Source organism: Elaeis guineensis, chromosome 3 (assembly GCF_000442705.2).
Source record: "Elaeis guineensis isolate ETL-2024a chromosome 3, EG11, whole genome shotgun sequence".
NCBI lineage: Eukaryota > Viridiplantae > Streptophyta > Magnoliopsida > Arecales > Arecaceae > Elaeis > Elaeis guineensis.
The window spans coordinates 6,681,197-6,704,679 of NC_025995.2; the positions used below are offsets into that span (position 1 = coordinate 6,681,197).

Consider the following 23,483-nt stretch of genomic DNA (forward strand, 5'->3'; position numbering starts at 1 on the left):
ATACCCAACAGAAAATAAGACATTGCAAGTTCTTCTACACCTTTAACCATGAGATGGCTGCAAGTGGTTGTTTGCGATGTAACAGATCATCCAAGCTTGCTCTGTAACTACAATAACAAAAATAAAAATGCATCACTTCCATCGGTCTCTTTCTAGACTCTTTAGGCACATCTCGCACAGGCAGTCATCATAGCCTCCTCGAGCCCCTCATCCCTACTGAGCCCAATCTAAAATTTTTTTTCGAGCTTCGGGGTAGGCTTCGGCCTAATGATTTTAGGAAAAATCAAGTTCGAACCATGCCTTGACCCAGGCTCGCTGAAGAGATTCTCGAAATGGTCCACTCTTGAAAATAATATTATTAATTTAAATTAATTAAATATTATTAATTTAAAATTAATTTAACTAAATTTAATTAAATATTATTAATTTAATTTAAATATTAAATTTAATTTAACTAAATCTTATAAATATTAATTTAAAAATATTAAAAAAATTAAAACAATGATATTTGACGGTCGCTATGCAGCTGTCGCAGCCGCCGTCGCTAATACTCATCAAACCCACAAAGACGACACTGCGGTAGGAGACAGCACTGCACGACAGGAGATAGCATTGTGCGGCAGGGAAGGGGGGAGGTGGGTCGAGGACTCGGGGAGGCGGCCGGTGGCTCGAAGAAGCCAGATCCGATGGTGGGAGAAAGAGGGGGACTGGAGGCAGCTGGGGGGATGCGGGCCGAGGGCTCGGATAAGCAGTAGGGGGCAGGCGAGCCAGGGGCTCAGGGCTTGGGGAGGCGATCGATGGCTCAAGGAAATCGGATCCGACGGCTGGGGAAAGAGAGGGACCGGGGGCAGTCAGGGGGAGGCGGGTCGGGGGCTCGAAGAGGCAGGAGAAGGTCGAGGGCTCGGGGAGGCGGGATCCGGCAGTTGGGGGTTCGGGGAGGCAGGATCCGGCGGTGGGGGAAAGAGGGGGACCGAAGGTGGGGTAAAGAGAGGGGCGGCAGGGGGATCGAAGGTAGGAGAAAGAGGGGGGAAAGAGGGAACGTAAAAAGTCGGAAACTTGGTGGGGGGTAAAATAGGGATAGTATTAGTGATGGTAAAATTACCGTCGCTATAGTCGTTGTTAATAAAATTTTTCATCGCTACTAAGATTACGATCAAATTAAAAAAAAAAAAAACTAGTTATTAGCGAGGGCATACACTCTGTCGCTAATAACTTATCAGCGACGGCTTTTTCATTGCTAATAATTAATTAAGTCATTGTCAATAGTTTGTCAATTTTTAGCGATGGAAAGATTTTTGATCGTAATATTTAATCAGTGAAGAGCACAAAAAGCCATCGCTAATACATGAATTTCTTGTAGTATGAGAGCTTGGAGTTTGAAGGGGGGGTGAGACGAGATCGAGAGCGAAAGAGATCTTAAGGGATTAAGGGATCGTAGATTCGTGCTGGATTTGATGATTTTATTTTCATTGGCCCAATCGAGCTAGTCCAGTCTAACTCATCTCAGCCCTGCCTTTGGACTGAGATGAAACGGACTAAAAGATCTGATTGTTATTTGGGCTTATAATATAGCAGCCCAGCCCACTTTATTTTCAGGGTTGTCCCGGTAGCCCTGTGTGCCAAGCCCATTTTGACACCTCTAACTCTAAACCCTAACCGGCAAAACCCTGGGTCCCTTCGATCATCTTGCCCGTAACCAATAATTTTCCTTTCGTTTCGAGTGTCCGAGGCTTCCAATAGTCCGCAACCGGAGTAGGATAAGAAGGAATACGAAATTTCGCTCCATTATTTATTTCTATTTGTTTCGGATTCTGTGAGCTTTGTTCCTTCCTTGTTTTTCTGATTCTTTTCTTGATAAAATTTGAGAGTTTCTTCAATATCCATATCAAAGATTTAAAATTGAACGTGAAAACATGGATTTCTAGGGTTTGGAAGGAGGACATGGAGGAGAATTTGATCGAAGAAGGAGAAAGCAGCAGGGAAGGAGAGGTCGCCCCAGCCCTCATTGTGATCCATCCTCGCGATAAATCTGCTGCTGTTGCAGTTGGACCTGAACTTCGTGTGTATGATATAGCGTAAGTTTTCCATATCTCATGATTTCTATATGAAAGAAAAATTACGTTGAGCTGTAGCATGAGTTTTTTTTTTCTTTTTTTGAAAAAGAGTCAATTCTAGACGTATTAACTGCATTTGATTATTATTTGTTTCCATTAATGTAACTTAAAAATTCGAAAGAAATTTTTATGAAATTTCTTATGTGATTTTGGTTGTCTTTATTTATTTGAAAACAGAGGGAATTGCCCAATTTCTTTGTCAGATGATTCTGGTGGGCCTTCTCATTCAGAGTCCATAAGAGCCATCGGCTTTGGTGCAAATGGAAGTGTTTTTGCATCTGCTGGAGATGACAAGCTTGTCAAGATATGGATGACTGATTCCTGGCATTGCACTAAGACTGTGTGAGTCTTGTGATTTTGTTATCGCTATTTTTTTGTTAGATAGGAGCATTTTGATCAATCTTTCCCCTATTTCTTTCTCAGAATGGATAGCCATAACAAAAAAAATCTGATTAGATGCATGTGATGAGATCCTGTGAATTACCATGCAGTGATTTAAGCTTCATTTATTGATTCAGGGAGTTTTGTTTTATCATGCAATGTAAATTTATCACCCTTTTCCCCTCCAAACGTTGGATTGGAGTCATTGGACATTTATATCGGACACATCATGTTGACTTGCTAGAGTGAAAATCCTTATGGTTAATTAATGCATTTTATTTGATAGACTTTTGATGCATACAGGTTGTTCTATAGACTATTGATGGGTATAGTTTTCGATTTAACACAGAGGTTGTCAGATTTAAGCTAAAATATGATGCATTTAGGCTTATCTAAAGTGTGAATTCACGCAATAGATAATGTTGTATGACATCAAAAATGTCTAAAATAAGAAAATGAAAATTGTATTGAGGTTCTTACGTGAGCTCCATATGTTTACCGAATGGAACACATACAAATTTCGATGGGAACATATATTGATGGACTTAGTTCATTGTTCAACAGCATTTAAACCTGTCAATCTTGTTCCCTTGTGTGTTATAAGATGTTCCGGTCATGATCAGTGGTGTGAAAATTTTGTTCTACAATATGTTTTCTTGTGTTATGCACATGTCTACTATGAAAGGAAGGGGAATAGGGTTTTGGCAGTTGTTTCTCTGAGAAGAAAGAAAAAGGCATGCAGACTAAACTTCTATTGTGTTACTTTGCGTGCTTTAGGTATTTGGTTTTGCATGCCTTGGAGTATTTAGAACAGGAGATCCCATAGGTGGGATATTATTGAGCTTTCTTCACACTTTCCACTGAATTAATCATCTCAGGAAAGGAAAAGAACTATAGAGGCATCGCATCTGGAGTCTGGCTTTGCATGCCCAACTCGGGGAGTTTTCTTTTTGTACTATAGCAGATATAGTAGTTAATAGATATTGCCCAACCATGCAATTTGGTTGCCTAGCTCTGTTGGTATTCTCCATCATGTCCTCTCGGATAAATAGTTATAAAATCTAAACTTTTGATTTTGCTGATTTTTAGACAATTAATGTTGTTTGCAATCATGGAGATCGGTGTAAATTCCTAAACTAATATGTTATGCTGTATATGTTTTGTAGAATTTCTGCTTAGATTTTACTTATATGATTGTAGTTAAACATATTTTGTAAACATTAGAGTTGATATCCTCTCCAATTTGAATGTGAATTCGAGAGGTTCTGGTCTTCTAACTACAGCCATCAGCCATTCATGTATTGTGCAATGGCCTTGGTTCAATCATGGATGCTTATGTATTATCAACAACTATGATTCTAATCACACAGTTTGTATATTTGCACAATGGCTGTGATTGGATGGGTCCCATCCCATGTGGTATGTAGTGTGAATTGGAGAGGATCCAAATCATAAACATGTATAAGTAATACTTTTCTTGTATTCTAGAATGCTACGCATTAAATACGTAATATATATATATATATATATATATATAAGGGGATCTTACTGTTAGGTGAAATCTTCTTATTACATGGATGTTTTTTTCTTTTTCCATATATTTTCAGTGTATTGAAATATCATATTTTTGTTACTCTTAATTCTGCAAGGACACCTTTCCAGGTATGCAGAGAAACGAGTGAGCGCAGTTGCAGTAAGCCACAATGGCCAACATGTTGTATTTGCTGATAAATTTGGACTTGTTTGGGCAATTGCTTTGGGTGAAGGTGATGAGGGGCAAGCTCCAATTGATAATAAAGCTGTGCCGATTCTAGGTCATTATTGTAGCATTATTACTAGCCTGGTATGTTTTAAAACCATAACATCTTTTTCTATTCTTTTTTCTATAACTTTTTTAAGTTGACCTTTCCTTATTTCAAAAAAAATTTTTAAAATGCATTTCTGTTTTAATCGCACCTAGAATTTTGGATTTGTCCATATGCTAAACAATCTATTTGTAGATGTTGGTACAGCAACTGTAATGGTTTATCTTCTATGGACATGAATATAAGAACTATTATATTCTGTGCTCCACACGAGCAGGTAGGCTTATTTTCTGCTCCATATTTATACATTGAGTATGTCTCAATGTGTTAAGAACAACTAATAAATTGACTTCAGCATTATCTAGATGCAAGAGTAACCTCAAATTGGAGCTTATATGGATATGAGATATTTTGGCTTATTTAGGACTTTCTGACTCTCTCTCTCTCTCTAGTGTCAATCTGAAAATTTTTAAAGGGTACTGGAAAATTTACTATGGGAATCAAGGTCTTGTTTCAGATTTTATTTCAGTTATATTGGTAAAGTTATGTTATATATTCTTAAATTGCTTAATGGGGGGAGTAATACACCAACACAATGATAGGTTTATCAAAATTTGATTTATATGGATTTGAACCTGTTGTTGAATTTGTTTCAAAAGTTAAGATCTATTTTATTTGAATTATTATGGCTTATATTGTTTAAGTCATCTGAAAATATGTAAAAATAAAGTTTGTGCCTTGAATAATTGATTCTGGCTAAGTGATATCTAGTTCTCAAGAATTTGTTAGGCCAAATGAAATCTAATGATCCTTGTGAAAGTTTTATTCTTTTTATGTGGGGTTCTATCAATGTTATTGGTGTGACACTAGTTTTTTCCTCCCTATAGATTGGTTGTTCAACTTTATGAGGTGATATTCATTAAACATCAACATGTTTCATCGATGAAGCAAGTGGCAAAAGCATATTATAACTGATTTAGCTGGAGTTTGGATGAACATTTGATCAAGCATTTGCTAATAAACTCAGTAAGGATATGTGCCCTCTCTGCACTGGCCAGAGGTTGGCATAATGAATAGACAACTATACAAAAATCTGGTAAAAGAAACATGGGTAATAAGCTTCAATATGCTGCTTTAGTCAATTTTTTAGCTTAAACTAATTTTAACATATTTAGAAATGTACGAAAAGATAAATTCTAAATTATCTAATGCAACTTATACATTTATGTTCATGTATATATGTATATGTGTATGTGTAATGGTAAAGCCTAAGGCTGGCTTCACACCTCCATCTTTAGAGCCAAGGCCACGCACCTCTCAACTCCATGGGTCCTTAGGACTCCAATCCCCCCATAAAATATCGCGGCCATCCAGGTGCAACAGACATACACATGCTGGACTTTGGTATGTATACAGATGTAGACTAGTAGCTGGTCGACTAGATTTGAAGTCTGATCTGGTTAGGTGAAATTGGGAGAGGGATTCAAAATCAATGATCCAAGCTTCTTTGGTGAATATGGTCTATTACCAAGTTTTATCAGGTTTTTACCAAATATATTTTGGTACTTGAGAAGAGTTTTGGTTGAAGTGTAAGTGTCATCCCAATAAGAATAATTCTTGGTCATGAATTAACCAAGAATTTGTAGCTTATTCAATTTCTTTATTCCAGTTCAAATTAATAAAACACGATTTCAATTGATTCTCCTATGAAAACAAAAAAATGGGGACGTCGAATTTAATTCTTTATCTGATCAGGAACAGTAATGCAGATTATTAAATTCTCAGAAAGTGCAAAATTACCTTAAGGTAAAATGTTTTAACTTAAAAAGCGGCCAAATGGAATTCTTATGGTACAGATAGTATAAAAGGTTTAGTTTCTAAGATATAAACTTTGGCAATAACATGAATGGTAAACCAGTATAAACTGATATGCATGGTGTGATTGTTCATGCAATTGTACTTTACTCATATCTGTTTTTAGTAATGCTATCACATCATCAAGACCACTACATAATGGAATGGAATACGTTGCACTTCACCTACATATAATTGTAATACCCTTTTTCTTTTGTCATGCTGTGGTCTTTCCTTTTGGATTATCATCTTGTTTAGGTGTTTAACAGATACTCCATATTTTTGGCTTCTTTCATTTAATCAATCTACTTTGTTGATGATTTACTTTTTCCTTGGAATATTACGAGTGTTGTTTTTGGTACCACTGTGGAAGCTTACATTGAAGGCAAGCTCATGTAGTACCATTGGAAAGTTCATTTTCTAAATGAGAATTCATAATTTTGTATCATTTTGGTCAAAACCATTTAGGACATGCATAACTCTTTATAGAAAGTTAACCTTTGCAAAGTGGGAATCAGAGAATATAAAGTTATCTTGAGGATCACATTGCTTATAGAGCAAAAGTAGCTAAAAGGTGGCTTCAATTACACTTGTTTCCAAATAATTTGTTAATACTAAAATATCAGAAGATTTAAGGAGTGCTCGAATCTTGTACACGCTCTGCACCTGAGGGAGAAAGCTGTGCACTGTGCATTTTTTTTCTTTATTTCCTTCTTTGAGAATTTTAAGTACTTTATGATGAAAATTTCAGACTTTGCTAATCCTTGGAATTTCCATCTTATAGCTTCATGGTATGTTGTTCAGTAATGGTTCTATCAAATTGATTCTTTGGATTTATATTTGTTTACTTCTACCATATAGTTCTAACTTATACCATTCAACGCACAGAAATTTTCTCCGGATGGATGGTTCATTGCTAGTGCTGATCGAGACTTCAAAATTCGGGTATGTTAGCTTCCTTTACAATATAGACAAAGTAAAAAAAAATTGCTTGCTGTTTTCAAATTATATGTCTGCTGATGACTTGGCATTTCACTATTCTCTAACATGTAGATTACTGTCTTTCCAAAAAGACCCCGAAAGGGAGCACATGAAATACAAAGTTTCTGCCTTGGTCATACAGAGTAAGTTGTAACATGCATACTTATATTTTTATTTTTTATTCTACTTATGCTCTGAAAATTGCTACCAACAAATTTACTTAAATATTTTTATAAAGGTTTGAATCATGTGGAATTCAAGATCACTATTGACAAACTAATGCAAATCTTACAATATATTATTTTCTCACTGGAGTGCTCCATGTTATTTTTTAGGAACCATACTCTTCCCTGATTTAAGAAGAAAAAGAATACTTAAGATTTCATTTTTGTGGAATTTTTAATAGAATGATGGTGTAGGCCACTCAACAAACAATATTTACAGATAGCATTTTACAGCAGGAAGTTGAAATGGCATCGCACTAGTTTGATATAATATATGATATATAAATTTTCACAAATAGTATTACTTCTTTTTTCTGGTAAACAAGGGGGCTGGCCCTCTGGTTCTGCTACAGAAACCTAAAGCATGCATGCAGGCAACTTGGGCAACATGCGTTAGATGATCTCAGCCTAGGTAGTTAAACTGAGTGAATGAAATATCCAGCCAGCCATCTGGTTGCCACCAATCCATTTGCAAGTTAGCATCTGGTGGTTATATCTAGCAGAGGGTAATAGGCATTCCATTCTGCAAATCTCTAAAATTTCAAGAGACTGTCATCTGGGGGTCTCCTTTGATTCAAAGAGCTAAGTATGATGATGTTAAAGAGCAAAAGAATGCTCTCTCATGCTGAAGCTAGCTTTGCTAGGGGAATTGATGTGGTATACAGGTCCCTAACCTGCTAGCAACGATTGCTCCTTTTTCGATGATGAAACTAGCTCCAATAGCATTGGATCTGCTTGAACTGCCCTTTGGAATTTTTCACCTTGAACATGTCATGAGTTGGGAGCACCTGATGGAAGAGAGGGCCAGGAGGAGGGAGTGGGAGGTAAATAAAGTATTGCAAGAGTGCTTAAGTGGGGCAATCGAGCATGCTGATTTAATCATATTCAATAGCTGGTGAGATAGGTTGTTTAGTGATCATAGTTGTCTAGTTCCTTTTCTACTTGAGGAGGCACATTTTTGGAGCCATTTATATCTTGAAACCAAAGTGATAAATGACTAACTTTATCATTACATATGTTTGATGATCTGTATGAGCTGTAATGACCCACTAGAGTCCTAAGTAGGATTCAATTTTCCACTACTAACCTGATCACTCTTGCTAGGGCAAGAGAAAAGCATGTTGGCACATGATACAATACCCCTTTAAGGATATTGGTATTGTTAGAGCCTAATGCATCACTGCTTGCTAATAACCTGATGAGATTCTCAATCTCTAGCAAGGGCGATATTTGCCATTAGATTGATTTCTTAGCTTTTGTCAATCGGCATGACACAAATTGTAGGGAAATTCTAACTAAATTCAAGATTGGCAGCCACCTTTAGGTTAAGATAAATAGGAAGGTTTCCCTTATAATATTGTGCCTTAATGAGTTTATCCTCTTGGTTATTTGAGCTTTTGATGTGATTTCTTTGTTAGTGTATCAAGATGCTTCTACAGAAGAACCTTGTAATTTTGTCCCCCAATTTTAGCCAGGTGGATTGAGACTTTTGTCTTTGGATCAGCTCATGTTATCGAGTCATTGATGCTAAGTGGGAGGCTTCTTAAGGTGGCCATCTACTCCAATGATAATGCCTCCTCAGTCATTTCCCTAACCTTATAAATCTAGGATCATCTTTTAATCTCTAGTGTCCATTTGAATATGTTACTAGTGACATACAAATTCAACTCCATAAGGGCAATTCTTGTTGATCTAAGTAGTTATAAACCTTGACAATAAGTGATATGGCATGGAGTTGTTCATGCTTGGCTAACCATGTCGTAGGACTTTGGGTACTCCAATAAAAAGATTCTTAAAGAAAATAGGTTAATTGGAGAGAAAGGCAAGTAAAATAGGATGATGATTACAAGTAGTCCCTGGTAAAAGCTTGGCTTGGTTGTTGGTGAATTTCTCCACCTAACCTTTGATTGCAAACACCTTGTCAATTCTCTTCCACACTATGGCCTCTCCATCTAGGTTATTATGCTAGGCTAGTTGAAAGCTAGAATACCCGAGGTTGATGAGGCCATTATTATCTAGGAACAAGGCTTTAGGGACATCTCTATGTGCATGTTTGGGATGTGTTTGTAATCATCAAAAATGATTTTAGATCAAAAAGCAGAAGTTTGAGTGTGTAGCTACAACCCAAAAGTAATTCCGGATCGTATTTAAGATCTCTCAAAATGTGGTTTATCTAAAGTTGACTTCCTCTCGCTTTTCGTGGACACAGCACCGCATGCTAAATATTGCATTTACGGAAAGTTAGTTTTTTTAAGAGAAAAGACATATTGTCCTCTCAATACCCCTCGTGGTCCCTTTTTTTTGACTTTTCTAACAGATTTTTTTCTTTCTTTGGATTAATCTCATCCCTATCCACATTCTTGATTAATTTACTCTCATCTTTATCTACATCATCTATTTTTTAATTTCTAAGATTATTAATCTCCTCTTATCTCCATCTACGTCTCTTTCAGGATTATTAATCTCCTCTTCTCTCCATCTATCTCTCTTTTTCTTCGACTTTTTTGTCTATCAGGACTCTTTCTTTTTTTAGATTAATCTCATCTCATATCTATCTACATCCCCAATTAATCTCCTCTCATCTCTATTTATGTCTCTTTTTTTCCGACTTTCAGGATTATTAATCTTCTTTTATCTTAGGACTTTTCTATCTTCACATTAATCTCCTCTCATCTCCATCCACGTCACATCCATTTTTGCTGACTTTCTTGTGTATTGGGATTCTTTCTTTGATCAATCTCCTCCCATCTCTACCCATCTAATGACACTAAGGCAATTTCGAATGAAATAAAAAAAGTTAATGGATAACTTTAAAAAAATATACAAAAAGAAAGATGAGAAAAAATAAAATAGCAAATTTTATATCCAAATAATTTTAGGATCATTTTAGATATTTGTTCTTTTTGATCATTTTGTCATTCAAAAGCAACTTTTGGGTCTGTTAACCAAATATACAGTAAATTATTTTTATATCTTCAGAATAGTTTTAAGATATTGACAACCAAATAAAAAACTGCTTTGTCTCAAAGTAACTTTTGACATCAAAATGCAGCTTTTATCAAAAATTACTTTTTGGCTAAAAACTACAGTATCCCCAAACAGACCCTATATTGATTGTGCTTAATTAGCTAACACTTGAAACATCCTTTTTATTCATACAAAGAAATGATGCTAGTTGTTGTGATGCACCAACAACCATGTTATATATTGATACAATAAGATAGGTATGTTGTTGTATTGGATCAACAACCTTATCGTGTATTGATACAATAATTTATGAACATCGCTGTATGGGACCCACCCAATAGTAGCCTCTCTAGTTATTTGACTAGAGTTTTGCTAAGGTGCCTAACCCCCATTTTGACACTCGAGGGTGCTAAACTTGTTTGATTTGGTCTCCTTTGTTGGGATTATCATCATTTCCAGATTATGTTATTTTTTCAGGGGAAAGGGTGATCTAATGTGGTTCCTATTATGTTTGGTGAAGTGTTGGCATTTGACATTTCCCAAAACTATAGTTACAAGGGGCACCACTAATGGACAAGCCTGCCTTGCTTGAACTATTATCTTTACCATTGCAAGGAGATTTCTCGAGCTCCTGAAGTAGGGAAAGAGAACATGATTCCATGGGCGATTAAGATTTGTCCATCTTTTGAAAAGCGACAGCAATGCAATTGTTGCATCCATTTTCCTGTTGGCTTTAGCTCCACCTTTATAATACCCCTTTTTGTCCTTGCCATTTGAATTTGACGGGCCTTGACCTGAGCTATTGACCTCGATATTCTTGGTCCTAGTATCTTTTTGTCCATTTTTGAGGGGAGAGAAGTTTGTTGTTTACTCATTTTGACCTTTCTAGAAATATGGCCAGAGTCTACTTGTCCTTAGAGAGATGACATAGGTGCCCTGACTACCTTCAGTCATGATTACAATCATTTGCTAAAGTGTTGTACAAGCGATCTTATCTCACCAAGTTGTCTAGCTAGATTTGTACACTCTTGCTTATGGCTGTTCTTCTTTGCCCTTGTTGACTATCAGTATGGAGCCAACTACTCGCCCTTGTTGACTCTCCCTTTTTTTGTGCCTTTCGGTAATGGTTGGCTTGGACCACTTGTCATGACCAAGGTTACATTTGGCTAATTCAACAGCCCTAGGATTCATTCCCTAGAAGGCCTGTTGAGTTGACTCCCTAGAAGACCTATTGAGTTGACTAGGAAGACTTCTCTCTTTTCCGTATTTTTGCACTCAGATTTTAGGGTTGTTTGGAGCCTTGTAGATGAAGTTGCAATGCAAATTAAGTTGCATTGTAACTAAGGTTGTAGGAGTTGATTTACATGGAAGCTTGCTTCTTGTGTTTGAAGGAGAGTTTGGAGAAAAGAGGGATAGACACTCATGAGAAGGGGCCGGGTGACAGTGCAGCTTCGAGGAGGGTGGAGGGGGTGAAGGAGAGAGACAAGGCAGGGGGGCTAGAGGTGGCACATGGCAGTGTAGATGTGGAGTGGGGGTGTGGTGACAAAGGAGGAGAAGGCAGAGTGAAGAGGGAAAGGAAAGAGAGAAAATCCTCTTTTTTGTTTTCACATGCTTAGGCAGCTGCAACTCGTCCCATGGCCATTTTGACTGTGCCAACTAACCACAAGATGGTCTTGAGTTGTAGGCTAACAAGCAATACAATTTACTGTCCAATTTGAGTTGTAGGCATCCAAACAAGCAAGCTGGCTTGTATCTGTAATTTGAACTGCATGTAGAGCAGCAAATGGGTTGTGTCGGTCTGGGGCTGCTTGGCCCTAAGCTGCCTCAATTTCATATGCAAGTCTTGATACTGAACCTGAGCTCAATCCAGTAGATGACTGAATCAGTCACGTATGACCAAGAGTCACCAGCGACACTCACCAATTGGTCTCATCTCATCCAAGTAAACCATAAATTATAAGAATGACAATGCAAATCTTGCAAAAAATTCTTCATGAGTTAAAGGATGACAAATGCTTTTCCTCATTTTTACAAACTTCAGAATATCTAGAAGACACACGTTTTGTCATGTTTGAGCTGAGTCTTCATATTATTGAAGTAGTCTCAACTATGAGTCATGTTTGAGCTGTCTTCATATTATTGAAGTAGTCTCAACTATGATAGTTGGAAGAACCATGCAAAGTTTGGTACAAAGTGTCATACACATGATCATCATGAAGCCTGTATGCATATCACAGAATGTTGGAGGGAAAGCAGGAATCTCCTAGAATATTATTATTCTACATTGTATGAAGGAGTGTGATCAAGTAATTTTTGCAAACTAATTGCTGATCCTTAATTGATCTTCAGTTTATGCCATGGTGTAATTGTTCTCCCAAGGACAGTACATTTCACCTAGAATTGTGGAAAGCTAGCATTTGTCTCCATGCAAAATATATTTACTTATATGATCAGGAGGATCTTCAGACTCAATGTGGGCCACTTTGGCTACTACGAGTAAGAGTTGGATATGATCTAGGAGCAAGATCCACCATATCAGGAAGCTGAATTACATACCAAACTTTAGAACGCCACAACTTGGTTATACAATGTTTGATTGAGATGATCTTTATTTGAAATTGGGTATCTTTTTGAGACCTACTACTTTGGACTAGCCCATGATGAAGGCTAAATTGTGCCAAAATTCCATTACTTCGGCCTCAAAATAGGCTGGTCAAACTAAAACTTTCCTTTTCGGAAAAGATTGATTGGAGGTTATCTTCCAATTCATAAAGAATTTGGTGAATCGATAGAAGACGAGGTTGATGTAGAAGTTAAGATATATCTCCTATAAAATTTTAATATTTTTCGTGATTTTTTTTATATTAATCATTTTTTAAGAGAGTCATATTTTAACTAAGAAGAGGAGTTTAACCTAAATTGTTCAATCGTAGACATCCTTGTAGAAGAGAAAAAGAGGAATCTGATCCAACTTTTGTATGAGCAAATCTCAGTATTATAAATAAGAATTATGTACTTTAATTTTTGTAGTGGAGAATTAATCAATAAAAAAGGGGACTTGAGCCCTATTTTCGCAATTTATCTTCTAATGTTCTTTTGAGAGATTCAAGTTGAGTGAATTGAAGGATTTATTTCTTTTTTTCGATCAGATCAAGTTGGTATCAGATTATCAGTCCTCTACCTATATAGGGGCTTTGGTGTATGCTCTAGATGTGCGAGCAATGCAAGCAATTAGGAGAAGGGCTATCTGTGCTTCAAATACATCGAAGAACAAAGATGATTATGACTGTTAGTTCTTCCTCGATGGATGATGAGATGAGGGATGTCTCACACAACTCATGGAGAAGATTGCGCAACTCATCGAGATCGTCTTTAAATTGGTGATATCTTCAACATAAGCACAAGCACTATTGACTCCTGTTGTGAAGTTGTCTCTTATATTTGAAGATAAAAATTATATATTTAGTGAGGAGAATAAGTAACCTAGAGTATGAAAAATCTCTCTTCAATCATTTAAAATTAAAAGTCGAATCGAGATCCCTGTATACGACAAGACTATTCATGCAAAAAGACTAAATAACTAGTTAGATCAGACAGAGACATACTTTACTATCTATAGATACTCTAATGTCCATAAGATAGCTTTTGCTTATCTCAAGCTTCTAATTATGCTCTCATGTGGTAGAATTCGTACATGAGAAACAACGATATTTCTAATCTAAGATGGAGCAAATTCAAGGGTCTAATGAAGAAGCAGTTTTACCCAATTGGCCATGAGGAGGATTGATGGATCAAGTGGCGGTACTTACAGCAGAAGTATGATCAATTCATCTGGGAGTATACTAAGTTCTATAGGCAAGCAATCTCCCTTATAGTCTCCATCAATAATCATGTAATTTTCATGAAGTACGTTGGAGGTCTCTATGAGAGCATTTGAATAGAGCTGAAGCTCTTCAAAGTTAAAGACATTAGTGAAGTCAACATAAAGACCATGGGGATTGAGGAGAAGAATCGATCTAGAGAAAAAAAAGAAGAGCAAAAAGTACATCAATATGACTTGAAAAAATTATTCTGATCACTGTAACTTTTGAGGATGCATTCAGGGGAAGTGTTGAAACTTGAAAGCTTCACCCTGAATTTTAAGCCACAATGGAAGAAACCAAAGGATGACAATTCTAAGAAGAAAAAGAAGGCGATCCTCAATATATTTGAGGTTAAAGAGCTGTCTGAACTTGCAAGTAGACTTTAAATTAAGCTTGATGGTGAGAAAATCTATGACAAAAACTAAGGTAGATTTAGAGTCACGAGAACAACTCTTCTGCTTGAAGATCCAGATAAAGCAGAGCATCATCGAGATTATTTTAGATCCTATAAATCAAGAGACTTTATCTCTGAGAATTTGGTTCAGAAGTTGGGGTTGCAGACCAAGTCTCATCCATATGCTTACCTTTTTAGTTGGATTCAAAAAGATATCGAGTTGAAGATCATCAAGCTGTGTATCTTCAAGTTTGCCATCACTGAAAGATATATTGATGAGGTAACTGGTGAAGTAGTTTCTTTGGATGTTTTTCAAGTTATCCTTGAGAGCTCATATCTTGAGGATCGAGATATAGTCTTCTACAAGCGACAGAGGTAGTATCGTCTTATAAAAGATGGAAAGCAGTTTATGATCAATGCCTCCAAAATACAAAAAAACATGGAGGTTGTGACTATTGCTCAGGTGAAGAGACTTGTTATGACTGCAACAAGTTTGCAATGATGGTATGAGAAGTCGATACTGCTCATGAGAGGTCAAGTTTTTGTCTCTTAGTTTCATTGATCGATCAATCGAGATCAAGGAGCTGCTGTAGGTGTCATCGATAATGAGGAAGGCAAGAAGTGTCCCTACCACAAAGTCAAGATGCTGGAGCAAACTAAGTGATTCGGTGAGACCACCTAGCAAGAAGAGGAAGGCCAAAGACCATCTTTGAGCAAAGCAAGGTCATTCAACCACGAGATGGGGAAGCAAGCATTTTTCCACCTTTAGTTCTGATTTAGTGGAAGCTAAATCCCCTAAAAAAGGAAAATCCTGATTCAGGAGGATTCTCGGATTCAATGTGGACTACTTTGGCCACTGTGAATAAGCACTGGATGGGGTCCAAAAGTAAGATCCACTATATCAGGAAGCTAAATCACATACCAAATTTTAAAAGGCCATAACTTGGTCATATGATATCCAATTGAGGTGATCTTTTATTTTTTTTAAATTAGATATCTTTTGGAGATCGACAACTTTGGGCCAAAATTTTATTGTTTGGGTCTTGAAATAGACCCATCAAATCGAAACTTCATTTCTCGGAAAGACCTTGATCGGAGATTTTCTTCCAATCTGTGAAGAATTTAGCAGAGCAATAGAAAGCAAAGTTGATGTAAAAGTCGAATTGTATCTCTTATAAAATTTTAGTACTTTTTCATGATTGTTTTATATTTATTATTTTTTTTATAGAGATATAGTCCTATTTTTAACGAGGAAGATGAGTCTAACCCAAATTATTCAAAAATGGATGGTCTTCTAGAAGATAAGAAGAGGAATCTAACCCAACCTATGTAAGGATGGACCTCATTATTATAAATAGAGGCTATATACCTCAATTTTTGTAGTGAAAAATTAATCAATGAAAGAAAAAGAGGGGACTTAAGTCCTACTTTTGCAATTCTTTCACTTTCTTCTAATCTTCTTTTGAGAGATTCGAATTGAGTGAGTTGAACGAATTCTTCCTTCTTCCCAATCGGATCAATATAAGAACTCAAATGCAATTGATTTGGAGTCTATAGATTTACAAAGGTAGCAATCTTTATAGCACACAACTATTTGATTGTTTATGCCAACAACTATTGGCAACACATATAGAATGAATAATCCGAATCAGGGTAAGGAAGCCATTTTAGAACTTGGTATGTACTGACTAATGGTTGTTTTTATTCTATTGACAGCTTTGTCTCATGTCTGGCCTTTGCACGCCCTATAGATTATCCTCAAGGATTCCTTTTATCTGGAGGTGGTGATTCAACTGTACGTACATCCAGTGGTACAGGAATATAAAGGTCTTATTTGTGACAATTGAGATGCAAAACTGACACCATTTCATTTTGCTTTTGTAGGTTCGTTTGTGGGATTTTATTTCTGGGCGCCTTCTTCATACTTGTGATTTTGGAGCACAGGTAATACCCCATGAACCCTTTGTTTTGAAGTAGAGAGTATATTTTTGTTGCATGTCTAGCTTGTGGAATGACCTTCTCTACCTCAGCGAAGGGCTCTCATCATTTTGAGGTCTGTACAATGTCATTGTACACTAGCATACATGTTTGTCCTTCATCTCTCTTAAATGTCTGGTTCTTCTCGCATATGGATGTTCGGGAGCAATTCACTACTTGCGTGCTGAAAGGGTGCTATTATTAGATATAAGTATAACTAAAACATAAATTTATGATACATGGGGTGAAGAATCATGCTTCTTTTCTAATTTAGTTTATTTCTTTTCTCACTTCGGACATCGGGAAGCTACACTCTTAGGGGCGGTTTGGATGCTCTGATTAGTTATCTATTGGATAACTTCCCATGTAATATGGAGTTGAGAAAAAGTTGGGCTAATAGAAAATTCAGGGATTATCAGAGCCCAAAGAATCAGCAAAAACAGAGAAACTTTGGATAAATAATTTGGTTGAAAAGTTGATCTATTGCTAATTTCATATGGACATTTTTCTATCCCTGTTTTTTTGACATATAAGATGAGAAAACCTCCTTGATGAGGGGTACAAGATCTTTCCAATCAGTTGAATAGGTACATTGGAGGAAAAAGGAAAGAAAGAAAATACCTTAGTTAAAAGAAAAGAAGAAAACCCCATAAATAGAAGTTCATAAATTCTCAAAAGTATTCCTTAGGGTTCCCATACACATACATAAAAGGAGTTAACTATTTCCTAAGCAAATTCAAACTAAGATCATTCATCCCAGGCCTTTAGGAAGACATAGAATCCAATACAACATGCAGTTGAACTTGTGACATCCTTTGGAACCAACTTTGACCACAAAAATATGAAGGGAACTCTGAAGGAGTGGCTTTGCACTAATATCTTAATGGAATGGTAGTTTTCTAATAGTTTTAATGCTTGGAGGAAAGGTCATCAGCCCTTTCATCTGATATCTGATTTGAGTGATTCAAAATGTATCTTGGAAAGATCATTAGAATGCCATCTAGTATCCCTAATTCAGAGAGTCAAAGTTGAAGGTGAACCAACACGATAGCTTTTGTTACTACTTATATTGCTCTAATTTCTCTTGATGACCTTTATCTGTGATTTCTTGCTCTTGGCCTGTCAATTATACCCCATTAGTTTTCTCTTGGACACAAGGTATCGAATGCTTGAACATACTTCAATGGACTGTTTAGTGTCATTTCATTTCCTTAGCATCTGTTTGACGCATTAAAGGCTAGTCAAAAGCCGTACCTGTACCCGATGGTGTGACTTTAGTGAATATGACTTAGGGTTTGGCTTGGGCTGGCCTAAGGTCATGATAGGCACCTAAGTTGCTAGACATGGCCTAAGATCTACTTAGCATGTATTTAACCACCAATATGTCGCCCAGACGGACCAATGAGCAATATGTGTGCTTAGGGGTCTTATAGGCTAAAATTGGCTTGGCCCAAGTTAGCTTTGAAACTTTGTTTTAGTGATAATATATCTAAGATGTATAAGGATCTCTTTTACCTCTTATATCATGTTTATATGATACCAATATCACCTCAATGATTTATATGTATTTTGTGATTAGAGGAAAGATTCATAAAATGACCATCAATGTTGCTTATATTATATATGCAAGATGCAATATTGTATTTATACTATATATGCGATATATTGGCTGATATTTATATATATGCATGCTATATAAATGGACTGGCTTGGGCTGGTCCATCGGGCTGAAAAAACATTATCAAACATCTTAAAACATGACAGTTTTAATTCACTGGGTTTTGTTGATTATATCATAGTAAAATATAGTATCTTGTTGTTAAAATTATTTGTTTGACACCTACTGATGGTTAGACTAGAGACCACCAAAATACATGAATTTTTATACTGTAGATTGTGTTCGACATCTTAAATTGAGTTTGGACAGTCTATATTTGTTTTTGAATTGTTAATTCTGTTTTCAAGGAGTTGACACAAAGTGTGTGGTACAACTCATCTATTTGTATTTACATATATAGACATGGACTTTGCTCCTCTTGAGAGGAGAGTTTATCTAATCCCCTGGACTCCAAATAAAAAATGGGACATCCAAATTGAAGATCCACACTATTGTTCATGATCTATGCAACTAAAGTTGCTAGAAACCAAAAATCAGGATGTGGTATCTCACCTATGCATTAATGGATGAAATGATTGAGACCATGATTTGCTATGATCTAACTATTAAAATTTATTTGTTTTATATCTATCGACCTATCTATCTATCTATATAACATGTAGTTCATGACTAATAAGGTGGATTCTAATTTAAATGGTTTTGTATTTTAGAATACTAGTACAATGCAAGACCATCAAAATATGTGAATTTTTTTTTTATAAATATTTTTAATGGTGTAAATCATGATTAATGGTGTGGATCTTCGATTTGGATGTTCCATTATTGACTTTAGACTCAAGAGCAGGAGATACGCTCTTCTCTTGAGACGAGCATAGTTCTTATATGCATATATGTATGTATTACCTATATACATACACATATGTAAATACTACATGTATAGCCCCCACCATGATAGGTTAAGGGTCTTGACCCAGACGTGACCTGACCTATTGGCAGATCAAGTTGGGGAAATGGGCTTAGGTCAACATTGCCACACCTAATTATAAATGTTGTGGCCAAAACCTTTTCTTGCTTAAACTAAACCTTCAACGAACACCGAGAATTATGCACTTTACCATCTATGTGTTCATGATATTGGGATAGTGGATTATTATGTTGTAGACATTCATGTACCATGATCCTTCCTAGAATACTCTTTTTTTTTTTTTTTGCTGTCTTATCCATCCTAACTGCTAGTTGTGGTAACATCACCCCTCCTTTTATTTATTATTCTACCTTCAGTGAAGGGTTCCTAGGCTTCATTTTTTGCAAGTTGGTCTGGGGTGGTTTAGTTGGCAACACGATCATGTACCAAATAAAAGTATTCCAAAACTGACTCTATTAGTATATATTTCTTGCCATATTGCCTGTGTGGTTGCAACTTAATTCCGATGTCAGCATGCTCCCTGTATCTTCCATCATACTATAATTTTATTGTCATATGGTTCATTTTAATTTTGCTTTATTGAATCAATAATCTTTCATACCACCAAGCAGCAGAATTATGTAGGCTTGTTTCTGCTGATATAGATCTGTCAGGAGTCATCTATTCATGTCCAATTGCTTGTGCATTCCTCTGATCTTTGTGTTTCTTGAATGATTTGCATCCAGATTATCTCTTTTATCATTTCTCCATCAATTTGGCTATTGTGTTTTCCCTTTGGCTATCTTCTTCCATCTAGCATGATAATCTAAAGCTCTATAAATTTGTCTTCAGCTGCCATTCTCTAGAAGAAAGCTAATCCTTATCTCACTAATCATATCAATGTGTCTCCCTAATCTCTGAGTTTCTTGCATCTGCTTCTGATTGAGCTTTCCTGATTAGGATGGTAGCTGGTCTCGTGGGTGTAGGTGTATCCGATTTTTCTTTCTTCTCAGTATCTTCCCACATTTTTCCTCCTCTGCATATGGTTGCCAATGTAGATCTATAATTGTTTTTAATTCTCTTGCCTCCTTTTTCATTTAATGAGCATGGTCTTTTAGTTGCCACGAGGGGAAAATGATGTGTGAGCAATATGAATGCAGGAAGTGGAAATGGTGCCCAAGCAAAGTTCCATTGCAATAAACAGGAAATTAGTAACATAGTATATGCAGAGAATTTTAAACTGATAGATCACAAAATAACAAGAAATCAAGGGAAAATGTTGGACAAACTAGTCATTAAGCAATCATTCTTTTATTAATTATTGTCCTTGTCTCTTTCATAAAACACAAATTTAAATATGCCATGGGAGAGAAGGGGTGTCATTATCCAGCCTTTCATAAGATCCAAGTACTAGCATGCACAGAAATCATAAGAGAAAATTTGCAGAGCTAATTACAGTCTCTATGGCCTGCCTGTTCCGTGCCACTGAACAGGCTGCCATACCCAGGAAAACTAGAGTTGTATCAGCTGGGTGCAATTTCCTTTAACAAAGCTTTCCCCTTTCTTTTCATTTCACTTATTTATGGAAACCCTTTATTGGCATATACCCTCATCCCCATTCTACAGGTTTGTGTTTTTGGAAGTTGGAAAAAAAAAGATGCAGGTGATGGTGGTACTAAACGATGCTAGAGATTGCAATACTCTCTCTCTCTCTCTCTCTCTCTCTCTCTCTCTAGGTTGCAATGCAGCGCAAAATTTTGGGCTGACCAGTATAGGTCGAGTATGTTTCCCAATGAGTTTCCATGCGAAGCTGCCCAGTGTGAAACCCTATGTTGACCTAGAAATGTGTTTCTTGATATCTATGATTAGAATCCCTTGTGCCAGAGCTTTTGTCTTTTGGTTTTGCACCGAATGTTTTGACCATTTTTGACACTTAAGTGCTAACCACCCTTCTGACAGACATTAAAGGAACACTTTATTGGGATTTTCCCAAAAAACCAATTTTTTATTGCTTGGCTGAACATATAACTTTGTGGAAAGTAGAAGAAATCTACTTCTTGGCTTTTAAGAGAGAGATGAGGACATGAAACAGAATAAAGGAAAATTCACTGGAAGAACAAAAAATTAAGATTTAAGAAATTTCTAGGACCCCTCCCCTCGTAAAAAGGAAAAATGGAAAAAGAAACATAGGAGTATTCTCAGCAAAAATTATTAGTAAAGAAAAATGATATCTAGCAGTTAATGACAAGGCTTAATGACAATGGTTATGGATGCCATATTCTGTATATGACCTTTGATTTATTGGAATATGCATCTGCATGCTTGCCATTGCATTTGTGTTCATCAGGCTTGTTGCATTTTGTGACATAAGGTGTCCATCAGTTGCATGTAACTATTGATGCCTTTTTGTTTTTACAATCCTTGGTATCTTCTTTTTCCTGAATTGTTTGTTTTGCCATTTGAAGGCAGGATTAGTCAAGTCTAATGGCACAGAAATGGAGGGGGGTTCAGCAGTCATTGATGTATGTGCCTCTTGTGATGGTTCGTTAATTGCCGTAGCCATTCAAAGGCAAGTTTACCATATATTCTTTTTGAATGTTGCTTAAATTTCAACGCTAGTATGCTTAATATTTACCAGAGTGGATGCATATTTGACAATATGCAGCTTGCATGGGATAATCCTTCTGAATTGTGATTTTTCAGCCAGAACTCTTTCCATTGCCAAGGTAAGAACTAAAAATGAAAAAAGAACTAATAGAACTGTTTTTGAATCAATAAAAAAAATTGGACTCGATGTAGTTATTTAAATTTATTTTCTAGTAAGGCCCATCACATTTCACGACACTGTTATTTGCTCCTTTGTATCAAATTACACCATGGTTAGTCAATTTTTCTTTGTGACTGGAAAGGGTTATTCATTTCCTGAATAATATGTTTTGGGTCATGATAGTTAACTGTCTGGCTGTTGCCAAGCAACTAACCATTACTGTGGCTTTTGAAGATTGACAACATAGATTCCATTTTGTTCTTCTAACTCCAAGCACTGATGCCTTCAATCTCATAATTATGGTTCTTTTATTTCTTTCAGGTTGTTACCATGGAAGAAAGTTACGTTCCCACAAGCTTAGGATTGAGTGATTTACCAAAACACTTGTGGATGGTAATGGGTGTATCAAATATACCCACTTTGGGTACTACCAAGTTGTTGTCCCGTGTCAGGGTCGTGTCTGGTTTCCTGAAAGACCCTTCAGATTCCTCTGTTCGCAATGCAATCATTATGGGAGACAGTGAAGTACCAGGCAGTGAGAAACTTCTTGAAAAGTTGCAGGGAAGTTTAGATGTTGCAGAGGAAGAGGTAACATTAGCAGCAACTGCAGCAGCAGTGAAAACTTCAGTGCATAATTTGTTGATAAAAAAGCAGTATTCTCTCGAGAAAAGAGAATTGCAGAAAAGGAGTAGGAATGATAAGAAGCTCAAACAGTAAGTTCTTTGAGAGAAAGGGAAGGTGCCACAACCCCGAACCCCCATGGTCCAAATACGTGGGGGCCAAGGTTGGAACCCAGGACCTCCACTTTTTGCATGAAGGGGTATGAGAAGCTCTGGTAACACCTAATTCACCAAATAGTATCTCTAATGCATGAACATCTTTCCCAGATGTATCTTATTTTAAAATTTGAACGTGTAATCATTTACGTTAGTTTTAACAAAATATCTTGTTGGACTGAAATTATTATCTGGCTTTTGGCCATGGCATATTTCATTATGTTCTTGAGGTGTTTTCATATGTGGATTGCCGGATTTCATTTGGACTTGCCATGAGTTCAATAAATTGATAGCTGCCCATCGATTGGTCTTGGCCTCAGCTGTGGGTCTTCAACGGACAAAAAGTTCGCTTTCAGAGCTACTTTTCTGTTTGGCATGTCATCCATCTCTGAGTCTCAGGACTCGTGATTTTTGATAAGCAAAGTATCATCAAAACAATTGACTTTCTGATTTGACAACAAAATCTATACATTGCATGTGGCTTGAAATATTTCTCACGTGTTTGTGAGTGATCACATTTTGCCTCAGGCAGTTGTGTATATTTAACTTTTTCGCAGCATCCTTATCCATTTACTGAGGATGCTAAAGCTCTTCTGTTCAGCTTAGATCTGTAGTGCCTTGTCAACTCTGTCAAAAGTTGATTATTGCCAAGATAACCAAGGACTGGGATTCATTCTAACTGTTCAAATGACTTTTTTCATGGTTGGACCACCTGATGGTGAGATCCCTGCAAATTTTGGAAATGCACTCCTGTTTTAATGATCTCATCTATGAATGTTTTGATATTTGAATGGCTAGTTAGTCCATGGGATAAAGTTGTACAATAGATTGAATGAACTAGCCAGAAGCTAATATTTG

The 23,483-nt window shown here is 36.5% G+C and overlaps 1 protein-coding gene across 2 annotated transcripts; it reads left to right on the plus strand.

Annotated features, from left to right (window-relative positions):
- Positions 1-1,674: 1,674 nt before the first annotated feature.
- On the plus strand, positions 1,675-22,866 carry LOC105042309 (uncharacterized). 2 transcript variants are annotated; one of them, XM_010919460.3, is made up of 11 exons: positions 1,675-1,813; positions 1,926-2,075; positions 2,292-2,456; positions 4,158-4,338; positions 7,043-7,099; positions 7,208-7,278; positions 16,300-16,378; positions 16,468-16,527; positions 21,548-21,651; positions 21,748-21,808; positions 22,171-22,866. In XM_010919460.3, the coding sequence occupies exons 2-11, from the start codon at positions 1,942-1,944 to the stop codon at positions 22,564-22,566; spliced, it is 1,308 nt and encodes a 435-aa protein (XP_010917762.1). In that variant the 5' UTR covers positions 1,675-1,813; positions 1,926-1,941; the 3' UTR covers positions 22,567-22,866. The 2 variants fall into 2 exon arrangements, with proteins under 2 accessions (XP_010917762.1, XP_019705205.1); XM_019849646.2 differs by lacking the exon at positions 21,748-21,808 and having other exon boundaries at positions 22,171-22,359.
- The last annotated feature ends 617 nt before the right edge of the window (positions 22,867-23,483 follow it).

Bases quoted from the DNA above. Each gene is read 5' to 3' on its own strand.
- LOC105042309 (XM_010919460.3), top strand. From the start codon at position 1,942: ATGGAGGAGAATTTGATCGAAGAAGGAGAAAGCAGCAGGGAAGGAGAG. The intron at 16,379-16,467 runs GTACGTACATCC...TTGCTTTTGTAG, and splicing joins CTGGAGGTGGTGATTCAACT to GTTCGTTTGTGGGATTTTAT. The intron at 21,809-22,170 runs GTAAGAACTAAA...TATTTCTTTCAG, and splicing joins GAACTCTTTCCATTGCCAAG to GTTGTTACCATGGAAGAAAG.